The sequence below is a fragment of the Thamnophis sirtalis genome, unplaced genomic scaffold (genome assembly GCF_051295495.1).
Source record: "Thamnophis sirtalis isolate CommonGarterSnake01/CBP01778 unplaced genomic scaffold, rThaSir2_p1.2 scaffold_6, whole genome shotgun sequence".
NCBI lineage: Eukaryota > Metazoa > Chordata > Lepidosauria > Squamata > Natricidae > Thamnophis > Thamnophis sirtalis.
Window position 1 is genome coordinate 107015372 of NW_028261386.1, and position 19349 is coordinate 107034720.

Genomic DNA, 19349 nt, shown 5'->3' on the forward strand with positions numbered 1-19349 from the left:
TGGAATTATAGGTTTATGTCTTATGTCTACTGAGAAGAGAACTAGCTGAACATTAGAAATTTGAGTACTGTATGCAGAGCTTTTATAAGAATGCTTATGTTTGCTTGATTTATTCTCTTAAACAGATGGACAGTAGTAGGAGGTGTAATTCTTTTAGCATAAAAATTATTATCCAGTGTTACTGTTTGTGTGGGTGGTGCGAGTCTTTGTATCAGCACATTCAATAGCATGCTTGTTTCTAAGCTAGGCTTTCCCTCTTCATAGCAAGTCAAGAACATTAAAAGAGTTCTTCATTTACGTAGAAATTTGTTAATTTTAAAACTTATTTTTGCCACAAGAATAGCATGGAAAAATTGTGTTTCCCTCCTATTGTTTAGTTGCTCTGTAAACCTGGATTTGCAATGGAGAATTGTATAGGTCTAATTTAATTTTAGCTTGAAGGCATAATGTTTAATAATAATCAGATGGACAAACTAGAATAAGCTACTTCATAATCTTATGAGTTTATATTTACACTTGTGGTAATATTTTGCCCAAAGTTTTAGGAAGGAATCTGACTCTGATGTTAAGTTGTGTGTATGCATGCGCCCAATTCCACTTCTGCTGCTTCCAGCCGCTATTTCCCCTAGAGGAACCTGTCTTCTGCTACATACCCATCAAGAATAATTGCACCATCTGGAAGACTTTTATGTACCTGTGACATGGGTTGAATATCTCTAGGGATATGGATTCAGGTAGAATGTGAATATGACCCCTGAAGCCATTTCAAGTGATTGCGGTAGCTTCTGATTACTAAAGGAGGATTACCGTAGGGTTTATGTGTTTCAAATCTCTTGCAATTAACTTTAGCGAAGACTGACTCCATGTCTTTAATATAAGTCTGTTTATAACTTTGAATGGCTAGAAAAAAAGTTTCTTAGCTCACAATTTTGAAAGGAAATATAAATAATCTTAGAGAACACTAGATGGTTTAGATCAGTGGTTCCCAAAGTGGGTGGTACCGCCCCCTGGGGAGCGATGGGATGACTTAGGGGGGCGCTAAGAGGCAAAGAGGGCAGCAGGGGGGTGCTAAGAGGCATGGGGGGTGGCAGGGGGGCACTAAGAGGCAAGGGACTAGATCACTAGATGAACTATAAGGTCCCCTCCAAGTCGGTCATGAGTTTCTAGGGCAGGAGGTGGGCAGCTGCCCGAGGCCATGGCTCTTATCCCCAAGAATTGGACAATGCCCCCAAAGCCCCGCCCCGTCCCTTTCCTGACGGCTCGCCTGCAGCAGCAGGTGCTGGGCTGGATGGCCAGCCGCGGCTCTTCCCCACGCAGTTCTGTCCCACAGATGCTGCCCCATGTCGGCCTCCTGCTTTGTCGCCCGATTTGTCTTTGTCTCCATTCGCTCCATAACAAGTGGAGGATTGCACAGTCTGGGCTCTGTCTCCTCCCGCCACCTCTCCCGGTCAGCGGTGGGTGAGGCAGCAGCTGCGCCAGATGCTCTTTGGGGACCCGGACAAGCCTTGGCGCACGGACCGGGAGGGCGGGGGGATGCGGTCCAAGGCCAACTTAGGACACGTGTCTCTTGGCCCCGAATTCTCCGCACTCCACGGAGCCCTGGTCGGAACATGTGGCCAATGCAGAGGATCGTGAAACCCTCCTGCCCTCCCGTCTCCTAGGGGATGAGCGCTGCCTGCCAATCCGTCTGCTGAAATTTCCCCGTCTAAGGGAGGGGAGGCAAGGGAGACGCTGCTACTTCCTGCAGGCTTGGACTTAGCCCAGGGGACCTAGATGGGTGACTCCTCCAAGCATCCGGGGGAGACTCACTGCTGGGGTGGTGTCTCCCTGGCATTCTACAGAGAAAAGCTGGTTCTGAACATCTGGAGGAATGCCAGGTGTGCCTCCCCCCACACTCCCCGGGGACTGGAGAAAAATGCTAGGGATGAATTTCTGAAACCCATCTGATGCCCCCCCTCTCCCCCAGGCTCACTGGTAGGCAGCCAGCACTTACGGTCACAACTGAGGCCAAAATTTTTGTTGTTGAGTGAAACATTTGTTAAGTGAATTTTACAACCTTTTGTGCCAGTTACCTTTGCAATTGTTAAGTGAGTCACATGGTTGTTAAGCGAATCTGACTTCATTGTCTTCGCTTGTCAGAAGTCACAAAAGGGGATCACATGACCCTCGAAACCTTTGTAAAATGAGCCAGTTGACAAGCTTCCAAATTTTGATCACGTGACCCCCAGGGATGGTGCAATAGTTTTAAGTGTGAAAAACAGTCTTAAGTCACTTTTTTCAGTGCTGTTGTAATTTTGAACATTTACTAAATCAAGATGCTGAGCTTGTCGATCGAAAATTTGGCAGTTCAGCAGTTTGAATCCCTTGCGCCGTGTAATGGAGTGAGCTCCTGTTACTTGTCCCAGCTTCTGCCAACCTAGCAACTCGAAAGCACATAAACAATTCAAGTAGAAAAATAGGGACCACCTTTGGTGGAAAGGTAACAGTGTTCCATGCACTTTGGAAGATTTTGGAAGAAGTGCAAAGATGAGCAACTAAGATGTTTAAAGGCCTGGAGACTAAAACATAGGAAAAACAGTTGCAAGAATTGGGAATGTCCAGTCTAGAGAAAAGGATTGTGGGGGGGACACCTGATAGCAGTCTTCCATTATTTGAGGGGCTGCCACAGAGAAGAGGGAGTCAGCCTGTTCTCCAAAGCAGGATAAGAAACAATGGGTGGAAACTAATCAAGGAGAGAAGCAACCTAGAACTAAAGAGAAACTTCCTAATAGTGAGGACAATTAATCAGTGGAACAGAAGTTGCCTCCAGAGGTTCTGGATGCTCAATCACTGGAGGCTTTCAAGAAGAGACCGGACAGCCACTTGTCTGAAATTGTATAGGATTGCTCCTGGTTGAGCAGGGGTTGGACTAGAAGACCTACAAAGTCTCTTCCAGCTCTATTCTGATTGAGTAATTGACGTCTCTGGCTGCTGCTATGCTGCTCCTTCCCTTCCTAGAATCTTGATCGTTTGCTGCTTCATACAGAAGTTCGTTGGCTATTAAAAGGCAACTGTGTGAGACGCTTTTACAATCTTTTTGACGTGGTTTTTGAGTTTTTTGAAGACAAGAATGCTTTGCTCCGTGGTGAACTCAAAGAGATCAGGCATGACATTGGTTATTTATCAGAACTATTTGCAAAGTTCAATGAAGTGAATTTGCAGTTGCAAGGAAATGAGGTCAATCTTATTAAGGCCAAATCTGACATCTCTATGTTTATTTCAAAGTTAACTCTATTCAAGCGCAATATAGGTCGTCGCGAGCTATACCAATTTCCGAGCTTCTCTGAGCTAGAAGAGAAAGGTGGGATACAAGATGATGATCTTCAAGTTTTTTGTGACCATTTGGACAAGCTGCATAAAGATATGTCTGAGTGATATCAGGATCTTCTTTTCATGGAAATTCCAGATTGGGTGATAAATCCATTTTCAGATACTGAGGAAGATGGGATAGTGGAGGAACATCTCATAGAGCTGCAAAATGACATTGAGCTGAAGCCAATGTACGATTTAAGAAATCGTGCCAAGAGTTTTGGTTACAGAAAGAAAATTCTGATCGCTATCCTGCACTATGGAGAGTGGTTAAGAAGCTCCTTGTTGCATTTCCAACATCATATTTGGTGGAACGTGGCTTCAATGTGGTCATCCAACTTCTCTCCAAGCAAAGAAATCAACTCCAGATTACTGAATGTGGTGATTTAAGACTCCTGCTAAATGACTTAAAACCAGACATTGGGAAACTGGTATCCCTTCATCAAGCTCTTCCATCACATTAAGAATTTACTGAACAGTGAAGTAGTTACTAAATTTTACTGAGTTTACTAAGTTACTAGTTACTAAGGTTCTTGATAAATGACTATCAGACTTTGAAAACCTGGTATCACTGGATCATGTTCAACAATTTTGTTGAATTAACATTAACTAAAAAGGTTTTAAATTGGATTTTGAATAAATGTGCAATTAATTGTTACAGTTTTGAATTTTACTGGCACTATCTTCCTTCCATCGTGCAAACAGCCCAGTCATATGACCAGCCACGCCCATCAAGCCATGCCCACAAAACCGGTAGTAAAAAAAATTGAATTCCACCATGGGGGGGGGGGGGAACGGAGGATCAGTTTGTAGCACCAAGGGGGTGGTGGACTGAAAAAGTTTGGGAACCACTGGTTTAGATCATATGCATGAATATTATATAAATTTCTGCCTGTATCCTTGCTTAATACCATAGTGGCTACTATTTCTCTACATGGAGTTGCTATGAATTAGCAATGTTCTCACAAAAACGAAGTATTTCAGAGATTGCTTCACTGTCTCTATATTCTATTTTTATGTAGTTTCTGTCATATGGTAATTTACTTCATTTACATTTTCATTCAATCTCAGTGAAGATGGATGTGTAGACAGAACTTTTCTCCTAACTTTAGAATTTTGAGCACCTAGTTTGAATACTGATTTCATTTAAATCAGTCGTACAACTTGCAAAATACCTTCATGGTTAGCTGCTTAATTATACAATCTCTAATACCATAGTATATTAATTTTATTTGCATTTTTACACCCTTCCGTATATGCTACATAAAATGAACCTTCCTCTTGAACATAATGCCTCCAATACATGAACTGTTGCTTTAGTAGTTTTGCAACAGTGAGAAATACAAAATACAAATACAATGAATCAGTGATCAAATATATATCAAGAAGTTTGTCTAATAAACAGGATCAAATGTAGGAAATACATGTTGGTTTTTCCAGAATCACATTTTATTCAGTTTTTGTTTTTTGGTTTAAAGACAACTAAATCAGCTGCATCTGGCTAGTTTAAAATTGTTATTGCAAAAAATAAACGATTTCCAAAGTTCCTATCGTGTTCTTGGCAACAATTAAAATAATTTGTCATTGCCTTTTTCAATTTTTGTTTGGTTTTTCAATCTAGCTCATAGCCCTGAGACTCCCTGTTGGTCTCCATGACTGATCCTGGTTAGATTTTTGTGATCAACTAGTTATCTATGTTATGCTAATTTATTATAGTATCCAAGCATCATAATAAACATTAATGTTTTCTGTAGTTCTCAGAAAGAAATTGGTTTTGCATAGCTCCTTAAGAACACAACCTCGGATTTTTAGTACTCTCTGAATATATACTTACGTAGTATAGTTCCAATAAAGCCCTGAGATTCAATCTTGTGTCATTTTGACTTTTTACAAAGGCCTCTGGCATATATGGAGGGACAAGAAACATTCTTGGAAGTAACAATTCAGCTTGAGGCTGGCACTTAACTTTGGCACACCAGTTTTCAATTTAGTTATTTCTTAATTGAAAGAATCTTTAAAAATTAAAGTATAACTTGGAATAAAGAGAGGTTTTTGTTGACACATTGTTGGCCAAGTTTTAAAGCTCTGAATTCCAGAATGTTCAGCTAGAATGGCCAATAGGCAAAGTAATTGGGAATTCTGTGACTACAGGGCGGGGCATAACCTTTTCCTAGGGGGTCACAGCAAGATCGACAGCAGTTTACAACTTCCGCGACACCTCATTTTAAAGCCCATAAAAAACTGAATTGAATGAGCTATTAAATGTTAAATTTGCTTTAAGAATGGCTGGAAAATTCGATTCAGAAGAACAAAGGATCATTGACAGAATAAAATGCATTGCCTTTCGAGAGGCTCGCGATGCTGGAGCGACGTTTATCAATCGAAAATGGATTGCAAACAAATTGAAACGTCATCCGGATTGGGTTACTGATAATTGGAACAAAACAGCCCAAGAATGTTTCACAAAATTTGGAGAAGGGCGTCCTCTGCAACTGTCCCAAGAAAGCAAAGCCATCATTGCAACTGGCAGTCGCAAACAACGAAAAGGAAACCGAAAAGTGGCCCAAGAAATCCTTCAAATTCGTGGAAAACGAGTTGATCAAAGGACAATCGGCCGATATCGAGAACGAGAAGGTTTGAAGCCATTCCACGTCATTTGCAAACCATTGAAAACTCAAACACACGTTCAAGATCGGCTTTGGTTGTGCGATTGGTTGTCTGAATGGACCGAGGAAGATTTTCTTCATTTGGCGCCATCTGACGAATTCTTCGTTTATGCCATTCGAAAACCGAATTTCCAGAACGATCGAATTTGGGCTAAAGACGTCGACGACATCGCCAAACATGAACGATATCGACAAATCGTTCGCAATCCGACTTGCATCGGGATTTTCGTCATTTTCACAGCCAAGAAACTGCATTGGGTTTTGAAGGATAAAGGGGAATCCTGGGATGGCAGTTATTTCCGTGAGAAAATTTTATTGGAGAATGTCATTCCATTTCTCAGTGATCCAGACAATGTCTTGGTGGTTGGTGAGGCTGTCTTTCTTCATGACAAAGCTCCTTGCATGCGTGCAAATGCGACTCAGCAATTGTTAAAGGAAAACAATGTCGAATTTTGGGGCAATGACGTCTGGCCGGGAAATTCGCCAGATCTCAATCCGGCAGAGAACATTGGGGCCATAATTAAGGATGAAGTGGAAGCTCTGATGATTCAGGAGCAAGGTCAAAATCGATATTCGGTTGAAACTTTGAGAATGAATTTGGAAACTGTGTTGAAAAATCTGGAAAATCGAACGGAACTGTTTGAAGATTTGTTGTGTTCTTATCCACCTCGTTTGAATGCTGTTCGAAGGGCTAATGGTGGTCATACTGACTATTAAATCGTGTCAATAAACTCAGTTTTTGATGGGCTTTCGAATTGTGTATGAATTATTTGTGTTGTTATTACAAGTGTTGTTGTGACCCCCTAGGAAAAGGTTATGCCCCGCCCTGTAGTAGTATTTTTGGCAATCTAGCAGTCTCAGAAAGGGAACCATTGATAAAAGTAGCCTGAATCATGCTTTAAAGTATATTTACATGATTAGAAATTATTGTTATTTAGCATATTCAAAATAACCTCAGTATTTAAATGGTTATTCAAATTGGATTTATAGGTAGTCCTCAACTTACAATGGCAATGGGGCCCAAAATTTCCATTGCTAAGCAAGAGAGTTGTTAAGTGACTTGTGCCATTTTACAACATTTTTGCCATAGTTATTACCATATTTTTCGGAGTATAAGATGCAACTTTCCCTCCGCCTAAAAGAGCATGGAAAGGTTGGTGCATCTTATACACTGAATACAGCCATTTTTGGCCTGCCAAAGCACCACACCCTCATCCCATTTTTGTGAAAAACGGGCCATTTCTCCTTCCCCCAGCCCCCAGAAGCACTCTGCAAGCTTTAATAGGGTTAGGGGAAGGCAAAAATGCCCCCATTTTTGCAAAAACAGGTGAAAAATGGACTGTTTTTCACAAAAACTGAGGCGTTTTTCCCTTCCCCCAGCCCCCAGAAGCACTCTGCACGCTTCAGGAAGGATGGGGGAAGGTAAAAATGTCCCCATTTTTAGCAAAAACATGGGTGTTTTTTCCTTCCCTCAGCCCTGCTGAAGCCTGCAAAGTGTTCCTGAGCCTGGGGAGGACAACACCTTTTTTTTCTTTCTTTCCTCCTCAAAATCTTGGTGCGTCTTATACACTGGTGCATCTTATAGTCCGAAAAATACAGTAAGTGAATTTCTTCAGCTCTTAAGTGAATCTTGTGACTGTTAAGTGGTTGTCAGGAACCAGCTGGTAAGGTTACAAATGTTGATCATAAGACCCTGGGACAGTGCAGCTGTCACATGGCCATGGGAATGTTGCCACAGTTGTAAGTGTGAAAAATGGTCATAGCAAGTAACTTTTTTCAGTGCTGTTGTAACTTTGAATGGTCACTAAATGAATGGATGTAAGTCGAGAACTCCCTGTGTAACTCATTGAAGCCCCTATTTGGGAATATTATATGAATAATGAGTGGTTGGTGTTCTGTGAAGCTAACACATTTGACAAAAAATCAATTTAGGAGAATTCTATAAAGTATTTGGACTTATGTGATTCTTTTTCCTCTTTTCTAGGGGCTTTGTGTCTGACACCAGGAACAATTTGCAGATGAGAGGTCTGGTGGTTTTACTTGTGTCGAAGGCTGCTGGCCCCAATTTGTCAAAAGAAGACTCCATTCAGAATGACATTGTCAGTGGGATATATTCTAGGCAAGTATTTGGATAATCCAAAGGTACATATAAATTGTCGCCTTTATGTCAATATATATATTTACTTTAGGTGGGTGGATAGATCGATAGAGTGATGAATAAGAATCAGCAGTGTTCTATTTTAAAGATTTCTACAGCATGGAAAAATTATTTTCAGTGTTTATGTAAATTATATATTGTTTGCGCTTTACAGCCCGCTCTTAGAAAACATATTATAGTTGCAATGAAAAATATATTCACAGAACTATTCCTGAGGTTGCAGGAAACAGTTTTTAAAACGTATTATTAACCCTATCTTGTTTCATCCCAGCAACCTTGGGAAATAAATTGGCTTAATAATTGGATTCCTCCACTAACCACTACAATACCCTTGCCTATCTTAATTACCTGTGCAATTAGACAATTACTTAACCTGGATATTTGCTTACATGTGGCTAGCTGTGAATACTTTCTTTAAAAGTCAGTGATGATACATGGAAACTAAGTGCCTTCCCTTATATACCCTGAAACCAGGCAAACATGTTATATTTCATGTTTACCATGAAACTATTTTTTTAACATTCTGATTATCCTGAAAATTGTTTTATTATAAATGCTGGAAAGCAACAAAAGCTTAGCTGTTAAAAATGGCCTTCGTTCTTTTGAAATGGAAGTCAAATTCAAGCAACAATAGATTTTGCTTTTCATTTTTCTTATTTCTCTCATAAAAGAGGGGAGAAGTACATCTGAAAAGGACTGAACTTCTCCATAATTTGAAGAACTTCATGTGAATGTTGACTTGTCAACATAAGAGCTGAGGTGGTGCAGTGGTTAATGCAGCACTGCAGGCTACTTCAGCTGACTGCCGTTCTGCAGTTCAGCTGTTCAAATCTCACTGGCTCAGGGTTGACTCAGCCTTCTATCCCAGACTGTGGGGGCAATATGCTGACTCTGTAAACCGCTTAGAGAGGGCTGAAAGCCCTATGAAACGGTATATAAGTCTAACTGCTATTGCTATTGTCTAAAAATTGCTATATTTTTTTTTATCACACTACTTTTGTTCTAAATACTTAATTCATGAACATTCCAGGAGAAATGTTAGGTGAATTATTGGTCAGTGGTTGGATGATTGAAGTTGACTACTTTTTCAAAATCCGTGAACTGTCTCTAATACCCTTTATTGCTATTTACCAAAGTAATGAGTGTGAAATCTCATATAGTTGTTTCAGTAATTAGTAAGCTAGGGGTCATGATTCAGGGCAGTCCTACATTACTTTCCCTGATTTTTGTTAATGAAAGCAGCAATAGGATGATGCTGTCTAAAGAAAAAAAGAGCATGGGGAATGGACAAAGACTTTTTTATTTGACTGATTTTTCTATTCAAAATGTATGGCTCATCACTTTTCTTTTAGAAATAAAGTTGTAGAAAGGTATTAGCTTTATTAAAAAAAAAGTTGCTTTATTAATGCATTCATGATATTTTCAGTTTAAAAGTAAGTGGAAATCTTAGGCTATTGCTATCCAAAAGATCTTCATAAGCCTAGATCAGAGGTGCCAAACTCGCGACCCTCGGGCCAGATGCGTCAGGTGCTGGTCACGCCCACCCCCATTTTAGAAAAGGGGGAATTGCAATATGTCACATGACGACAATGTGTCATCACGAGTTTGACGCCCTGGCCTAGGTGATCTGACTTGATATTTCATGCTTGAATCTCATATACACTATATTGCCAAAAGTATTCGCTCACCTGCCTTTACTCGCATATGAAATTATATTGGCTCCCAATAGATGTTCAGGTGCAATTCAAGTTTCCTGGTTATTGCCTTTAAAGCTTTAGATACCGTAGAACTGAGCTACTTGCAGGACTACCTGCTCCCCTCAACCTCTGCCTGCCCCCCTCAACCTCTGCCTGCCCCATGTATTCCCATATGGACTTGCCGCATGCTCCAGATCTCTGCTGACTGATGTCTAATGGATGTTGTTGGAAATTCTCTACTCAATATTCATATTAATACAGAATAGATAAATGAAAATCAGTCTGATAAAATCCAGACTAACTATAATTAGCACAAAGAATAATGAAAAAAGTCATTAATTTGCAGAAGTCACGTTATAACTAATATGCATCTGTAGGATAATAAAAATGAATGAAGCATGGAGTAGACTAAGGAAATATCTAGCTACATTATGGGCACCAATGCAGTGTCAGTGATTCAACAATGAATCCAAAGGGGAATAAAATACTAACAGCAATTCAGTCGGGAAGACATAATCACAGGTTAAATACTGTAAGTTCATATGCGAGTAAAGGCAGGTGAGCGAATACTTTTGGCAATATAGTGTATCTCAGTATGGAAGGAAAAGTGAGTAGTGTTTGTTATTGTGAGTATAATTACAACAGTTCATTTAGTGACCATTCAAAGTTTCAATGGCCCTAGAAAAAGTGACTTATGACCATTTTTCACCAAACCTTTGCAGCATCCCCATGATTATGCGATCAAAATTCAGATGCTTGGTAACTAGTTCATACTTATGACTGTTGCTGTGTCCCGGGCCCATATGATCACCTATTGCAAGCAAAGTTAATGGGGAAGCCAGATTCACTTAACAACCAGGTTGCTAACTTATAAACTGCGGTGATTCGCCTTACAACTGTGGCCAGAAAGGTCATAAAATGGAGCAAAACCCACTTAATAAATTCTCACTTAACAAAATAAATTTTGGGCTTAATTGTGGTTGTAAGTCAAGGACTACTGGTACTTGTACCAAATTTCTAAATCTATCTAGTAAAGGCTCTTTCAGTGTGAAATTAATTTCAGAAATAAGTATCGGTAATGGTTTCATAAAATCTTCTCAATATCTTAATTTTGATCTTGTGAGCATGGGGATGCCTCAGCACTTGTAAGTATGAAAGAGAGTCAAAAGTCACTTTTTTCAGTGCCATTGTAACTTCAAACGGTCACTAAATTATGATTGTAAGTCAAGAACTATTATTACTCCCATTTCCTCTGAAATTAAACTTGAGACTCCCCAGAAATGTTCACTGAAATGCTCTGTAGCTAGGATTCAACTTGGATGAAGAACAGTGTTTCTATCATCAGCTATTAATAGAATTTTGTATAATATTTGGTTATGTATTTGAAGCCTGATTGTAGTGCCATAATAGCTGTTAGTTGACATTTATTTCGTAGGTTAGGAATTCATATTTTTGGCTCATTTAATAGTTCTGGGGTTTGGAAAATGAGGGCTGTATGTAGTTTGTGAAAGTACACATGATTTTCAGTAGAACTGAATAACTATAAAGAAATTGCTGCAATTTTGAAGACCAAGATTTTAGAGAAAGTTGAATTGTAAGACTCAGCTGCATATTGCATAGTAATATATCATATTTGTAGGGTAGTTAATTGGTCTTTGACTTTTAGATTTGTAAATGACAGGCTATAACAATGGATTCTAACCTCTGCTGTTCTATATTAGGACTCGCTCGCACATTGTTTTGTGCAGTTTTGTTGGCCTATTCCGGGTGTTCAACTGGCTCTTTCATCCCTCTGCTGCGGCTCCCTGTCTCAGTGTGGGAGCAAAGCACCCCTGCATTTGACAAAAGAGCATTCCGCCTTTGTCATGGTGTATGAATGTTGCTTATTTTTTTAATTACATGTTATGTTATATGTCATTGTATGTATTCCCTCCCATATAAGTTGTTAGCCGCCCTGAGTCCCCTCAGGGAAAAGGGCGGCCTATAAATAAACTTATTCTAATTCTAATTCTATTTGCTGTTGATGCCTCCATGGCCTGCTTGCTGTTCTCGCAGTGCCTTGCGCAGCACAGTGAAATTTAGCGTGCTTCACAAAGTGGGAGATGGGGTCCCCTCCTTCTGGAGCCCATTACGACGTGGAGCGTCAGTGGCGGTTCACTCTTGCCTCTTGGATGTCAGTTGCTTTTCTTACAAAGCTGCTGGTGTTGTGATGTCCTGCCTCCCCACTGGGCAGCTGGTGTTTGGCTCTCAGCTGACCAGCTGATCATCGGTGAGCTGCTCCTGGGCTCGTAAGCCCCAGACATCACATTCCCACCACCCAGCACCAGTTCAGGGGTTCCTTTCTCCCCCCCCCCCCCGGGGACAAGAGAGAGAAAGAGAAATTGGGGGGGAGAGAGAGAGAAAAAAAAATAAGGAGAAGAGAGAGAGAGGGAGAGAAAGAGAGAGAAAGAGACAGAGAGAGAAAGAGAGGGGGGTAGAGAGGGAGGGAAAGAGAGAAAGAGAGAAAGACAGATCGAGCGAGAAAGGGAAAGAGAGAGAAAGAAAGAGACAGATAAACAGAGAGAGATGGAGGGGAAGAGAGAGGGAGGGAGGAAAAGAGACAGAGAGACAGAGAGATCGTCATGTGACTGGGTAGGAGTGAGTGACATCGAATTGGCTACGCCCACCCAGGTTTTGTGGCTCCCTGTGTTTTCTGTGGAAAACGGGTCCAAATGGTTTAGGTTGCAGACCCCTGGCCTAATCTATCTCCTCAGCAATGTTGCCTTTTGACTAAGATATATCTTGTCAGTGACAAATATATTGAGACACAATTAATTACTAAGCGCAGAAATGTTTTAACTTGTGGTGCTAACCATTCCTCACAGAATAGATTAATTGGAAAGACCTAAGTGAAAGTGTTATTTGTACAGGTGTACCTACTAGAAAATTATTGTGATAAGATGGGAATAGTTTTAGAACATTTTTTTCTTGTTGTCATAGGTAAGGGGCCATTCTTTCCAGAATTGCAAAAGTGATAAGGATTGAGTCCCTTTGGCATGTACAGTTGTTGTGATCTTGAGCAGGACTCAAGGAAATGTCAGTTTTTAGATAAAGGTCAGGTTACACTGCAGATCACAGTGTTGCAGAATTACACATAGATTAAAAAGTTCTCAAAGTTACTAACCATGGTAGGTATATATCATACATGTAAGTGAGGCATATATGGATATTGGATCAGGTATGTCTTTATTTTATTTATGAAAGTTCCCAATTCCAGAAGATTCTGGGTCGAATATAACATCAAAAGCAATAGAAACCAATTAAACAAAAGAAATAAAACAAAAGAAATAAAGAGCAGTGCACCTCTTGGAAGAAAACAGTCAACTAACACATAACATCCTAAAATCTAAAAGGCCTGTGGATGAAGTCAGATTTTTTTAAAAAAATTAAAGGTGGGGAGCATACAGGTAGTCAACACTTCTTGACCAGTCATTCAGTGACCCTTTGGAATTACAGTGATGCTGAAAAAGGAGACTTGCGAAGTTTTGGTTTTCATAGCACCCCCATGATCATGTGATCTTGATTTGGGTGCTTGACAACTGACTCTCACTTAACAATACTTGCAGCATATATGTTTTGCCATTTGCAACCTTTCCTGTCAGCTTCCCATAAGTAAAATCAATAGGGAAGCTAGTAGGGAAAGTTGCAAGTCATTTTGGCAAGTCCCTCACATCCTCCATTACCTGGCAGCAGCCATCTTTGCCCCTATCACACTCGCACTGTGTCTTATGTTCTGGCTTGCTTGTAACCCATCGGGGACTCACTTAGTGAGCCACAATCCTGGCTTAATAATGGCAATGGGGAGTATCAGAATTGCCATCACTAAGTGATGTGGTCATGAGATGTGCTTTGTAACCACCTTGTTTAGTGATGGAAATTCTGGTTCCATTTTCCATGTTTAACTGAGAACTTCCTGTAGGTGTCTCCAGGGGATGCTGTTCCAAAGGGCAGATACCATGATGGCCTAGGTCCATGATGGTGAACCTATGGCATGCGTGCCCAAAGTGGCACACAGAGCCATTTCGCTTGGCATGTGCAATGTCGGCCATTCCTCTTCCGAGTTTCTGGCACACGTGTGACGATCAGCTGGCCTTTGTGCGTGTGTCAGTGCCAGAAACCAGAAGAGGTATTCCATTTTCTGGTGCGAGCATGCGCACTGGCGACGTGACCAGTGTGTGTGCATGCGCAGCAGTAACCGGAAGACTTGCCGGCCAGCGCGCATGTGCATGCCAGAAACCAGAAGTTAATTTTTTGGGGCACACATGCCCCAAAAATGGGGCAAGTCTTCTTCCTGATCATGGCCCAGACAAGCATGCACACAAAGTATTCCCTTTTCAGCACTAGGTGCTGAAAAGGTTTGCCCTCACTGGCCTAGGTTCTGTCAGATTACATTCTTTGATTGTAGGGACCCATTTCAGGTGCACTGTGTCTGATTGTTCATGGTGGACAGAAACTATCAGAGATAAGCAGTCCCGCAGATAACCAGGCCCTATGACATGAAAGCTTTATAGCTGAGAATCATCCCCTTCAATCGCACTTGGAAGCTAACTGGCAAACAATGCCACTTGCAGCTCAGTAGCGCTAGACTATGCCATCACATTCTGATTTAGTTGCAGCTTCTGTAGTGTCCACTGCAGTGGTCCACTAATGGGGTGATGAGGGCATGACTGACTGTTTGGAGGGCACACCAGATAGATTGTGGCAAAGGTCCTCCTCCTGGGTACACCTGCTCTTTGGGTTGGGCCTCCAAGTTCAAGAAAACCCTCAAATTGTACAATAGACATGAATGGGGAAGTGCCCTCTCTGGTGCTAATGCCAAGATGAGCCCCTGCAGTTTTCTTGGTAAGGTTTTTCCAAAATGGTTTTTCCTTCTTAGGACAGAGAGCATGTGACTAACCCAAGGCAACCTTTTTGGCTTTGTCCAAGATGGGATTAGAATTCATGGTCATGTAGTTTAGAGCCTGATCCCTAATCACTAGACCAAAATGGATCTTGATAGAAGATAGTTGTTTCAAATATTCCAAGATGCATCTGGTTAATACCTGGTCCTGAAAGCAGCAGCAGCTTTTGTTGCTCAGGAAGGGTTCTTATCCTTCCTTGATGCTGCTTAGAGTTGTGCCCATATGATAGGGGAAGGCGATCAAAGGCTACTTACTAGCTCCCTTAACTAGGGATGGTCTTCAAAAATTTCAGCAACGGGTCCTCTGCCCAGTTGCTGGGTGGGCGCAGCCATGATGGGCATCGCCTAGTCGGCCTCCTACACCATGGCGGAGGGGCATTTTCACCTTCCCCATGCTCCAGAGGTTTTCCTTGAGCCTCTGGGAGGGCGAAAACTGCCTCCCCCAGGCTCCGGAGGCCCTCTGCAGGCTGGAAACTTCAGGGAGACCTGTTTTTCCCCTTCCCCAAGCCTCCACGCGGGCCCTGCATTTACCTCGCATCCAAAACTGGCCTGTGTGGAGACTCCTGAGAGGGGAGAGGAGGAGCCAGCCAGAGGTGGGATTTGGAGGTTCTCCCAACCGGCCATAACATTAACCATAGGTTCTCCCGAACCCGGGCGAACCCGTAGCAGCTCACCCCTGCCCTTAACTATTATCAGAGCATTTATATTATAAGATCCATCTGCTTCAAGACTATGTTTTCCCAAGAACCACAGAAAATGATCTTCTGGTAAGGTAAAACTGGGAAGGGGCTAGAAGATAACGAACGTTAAATGTTGTGAAGAAAATGTGGGGTAATCTTCATATTTTTGTAGTTCATAATTTACAACATACTTCCAGGGTTTGCCTTTTAATGAATGCTTATTCTCAAAGCTATAACCACCAAAGTGTTTTTCTCTGATAAAACACTCCTGTTGTTGCTCAAACCTGGGGAGGATCCATCAAGTCTGTCTGAGATACTAAAATTTACAGGTTTAAAAGAAAATTAACATTGCGGATAGGCTTCAACTCTTGAAAAATAATCACCTGAGCTAAGTGTTTTTCTTTTTCTGATTTTAACAATGGAGTCAATTAACATTTTAAACATTTGTACTGCTACATTTATCTCCTAGCAATGGTGTGAAAAGTCTCTATAAACAATTGAAATAAAAGAGGTTGTTTGACACTTGTTAGAAAGTGACCAGTGTAATTTGCACAATTCACTCACAAAACATGGTGTGTTTTTTTTAAAGTTTACCCTGCAGCACAGGATTTACATATATATGCACACTTAAGAAAGAAATGTGTTAATATTGGTAACTAGAACATGATCGTTTGTGATTCAGTATTTTCTCCCTCTGACCATTTGTTTCATAATTTGGAAACCGAGCTGTAAGATTGGCTGAAGTTGTGCTAACATGTTCCAATAATACATTCTTCCCTTATGTGAATAAGAGAAAAAAATTATTACACTGTTTTTATTATGTGTTTGACTCATGGGATGCTTGGCTATTTCATTTTGCTTGATTTGAAGAATGAAACAAATATTTTGAAACAACTGCCACTTTAAATCCAGAAATGTATTTCTGCTCATGCATTGTTAGGACTGAATGCATTGGTATTATCACTTTTCAGTTACATTGATGTAGTTATGTATTTTTAAAAAGCTGTGTGGAAATATTTCGGGGAAACACTTGGACAGATGAGCATCTGTTCACAGGCTTGGTAGTGTCTGTACATAATTGGCAATGCATATTAATGGGAATCTGTTTACTTTCATTCAGTTAGTCTAATGCAATCATTGCATATAAACTTAACTGAATTGCTTAAGTTTGAGCCGAAAGCAGAATGCCCTCCCTCCAAAGAAATGATTTAAAAAATTGTCACAGAGAAAAATAATACACTCTGCAGGGTTACAACCTGATTTCCAAATACTTACAAATGTAGTTGCTAGTTGTTTAATTCTTTTTGTTTTCATAATGAGGAGCAGAGATGCAAAGAACGATCACGTTGGGACTACCACAGCTAAGGAGTTCACCATAGACAAGGTCTGGTGCCTGCTCATGTGATGATGGCATTCACTTTCTTTTAAGCACTGTAAAGCACAACCTTTGTTGTGAATTTTGTTTGTGTCAGCTTTGTTAAATTTGTTGAACTTGCTCTTTGGAAAAGTTGGTCCCTGAGTATCACAGGAGTCCCTGAATTTTGGGGTCAGTGGGCACATTTGACATGCTGATAGCTTATCCCAGGTAGTCAAAGAAAATAGCTGCCATGGAAAGTGGGGTGGGGGAGAGCTTGTCCATTCAGAAAATGTTGGCACAGTGGGTGTGCTCACTGTAGAGCACTCAATTTATCAGAATGCAGGCCTGCACAATTTCTTGATACCATCTTCTAAAATGGCCTTGCCTGGAACTCACTGTCAACTCCTTTTTTCCTGTGCAGGTTGCCCCATCTGTAACAGAATGTTGGATTTCAGCCACTTGCAGTTTTATTTTTTAACTATGCCAGTGGTCGTCAGTAGAATCCAAGGATATTTTTGAAAATAAATGAAGATCATTCTTTGCTTTGGGACGTGCTAGCATACTTTCTAAACTGTGCTTAAAATAAAATAAAAAACACCGTTAAAAGCTAGGTATCTTCTGGCACGGCTGTGTTTTCCCCAAAATAAGACAGGGTCTTATTTTATGTTGACCCCTAAAATAAGCGTGTGGCCTAATTTTTGGGGAGGTCTTATTATTTTTGAGGTGCAGGAGGCAGCAAGCGTGGTTACTTCGTATCAGCTGCTGTGTTGCAATATTTTCAGGGAGAGCTTATTTTCCAGGGAGGGCTTATTTTCAGAAGAACACTTATTTTAGCACATGCCAAAATAAGCCTGATTGGGCTTATTATCTGGGGAGGTCTTATTTTTGGGGAAACAGGGTAAGTTACGGATTCCCAGATTCATCTTTTTCACCAGTTTATAAACTTTAGCAGTTTGCAGAATGGTAAGCTGTTGCATCAGCTGTTCATATTTCTGGTGAATGTTGCCCAGGGACTGTTTTCTGGTGATGTTTTACTACTATTTTCAACATTAGGGCTACCATGTCTGGACTGCAAAAATCTAAACAATCACCAGATAGAATCAAAGAGTTGATTTCCCTGTTATTTCTTTTTTACTATTTAGGCAATTATAAACAATATTGACGTTTACATAGCGTAACTGTCCTCAAAACTAATATTGTTATTTGATAATATTGATATTTTTGAATTCTATCATATTGTATGGTATGTTGTGCTGTAGTCATTTAGAATTAGATCATTGAAGCAGCATAAAAGCATTCATAACAAAACAAATAAAAACTGAGAGCCTTTTAAGTCTCCAGCTGTGGAAATACATGAGACCGATAATAGAAAGTTGCTCTTTAAAGACAATATTCTACTGAAAGCTTTTTTGGATACAAAGGAAGCTCTTGATTCCTTAAGTATGAGCATTTTCTTTCCTTTCAAATATTTCATTGTTAAAGTTGATCCAAGAGAAACAGTATCACACTGCAACGCATATGTCACACTGACTTTTTTTGGTAGTTAGCAATTTTCATGAATTACACATTATGGAGAAAAGAAATCTCCCAATAGATAAAAAGAGAAAACATTAATAACCATACCAGAGGTGGTTTCCTACCGGTTTGCATCAGTTCAGGTGAACCGTAGTGGTAATTTGGCCTTGGTTGCAGAACCGGCAGCAACCCAGGCTGGCCATGCCCCTGAACCGATTCCCCGGTCGCTGCTGCTATTGAGCGAACTGGTACCAACGCCAGTAAGAACCCACCCCTGAACCATACAATACCTAAATGTATGTTGAAGTGAATTAAAGTTGCAATTTCATTCAATTGAAATTGTCCACCTCCAGAGTAGTGGACAATTTCAGCAAAACTAAGTATTATATTATTTGAAAGATTAAAGACAGGCTCTGAAAGCATTAATTAATTTTTATTGGTGCCAGAGTTTCCTTATTGTGTTTGGCATTTCCTTATTTGTACTCTATCCTGATTATTTGTTTAGTAATAAAAGATAATCTTACCACTATTGCTATCTATAATAGTGAAACACCTATATAACAGCAGAAGTGCCAAATCCAACAGTCCCTGAAGCTACAATTCTTTAATAGAAAAATATGCTCCCATCCAGAACAGGTGTAAACTAGTCAATTATCTCCTTCCACCAACAAAGGATAGGATAGGATACGTCTTATCTGCATTAATTTTCTCTCTTTAGTTTTCTGTGAATGTATTCAAACAATAACACTTAGCTAAAAAGAAATATGACTTTTTTGAGTTTTTGCTAGTTTAAAATATATTTTTTTAGAACAACCTGACTATTAACTCATTTGTACGGTATCCGACACAATATGTGATGAGGATATTCCTATTGTCTTACTTAAAACTCAGTTGACTAGTTCTTTAAAATGTGCTAGACTAGAGATCTTTGATCCACTGTTGCTATATCATAAAATGACAGGATAATTTTATTCCTAACCATAATGATT

At 40.4% G+C, this 19349-nt stretch overlaps 1 protein-coding gene across 1 annotated transcript in view; it reads left to right on the forward strand.

Annotated features, from left to right (window-relative positions):
• PDSS2 (decaprenyl diphosphate synthase subunit 2) overlaps window positions 1-19349 on the forward strand; it is an 84290-nt gene that overhangs the window by 17359 nt on the left and 47582 nt on the right. The window contains exon 2 of the mRNA XM_014068264.2: window positions 7999-8133. Within this exon, the coding sequence (XP_013923739.2) occupies window positions 7999-8133 (135 nt within the window). The remainder of the gene's footprint in view (window positions 1-7998; window positions 8134-19349) is intronic.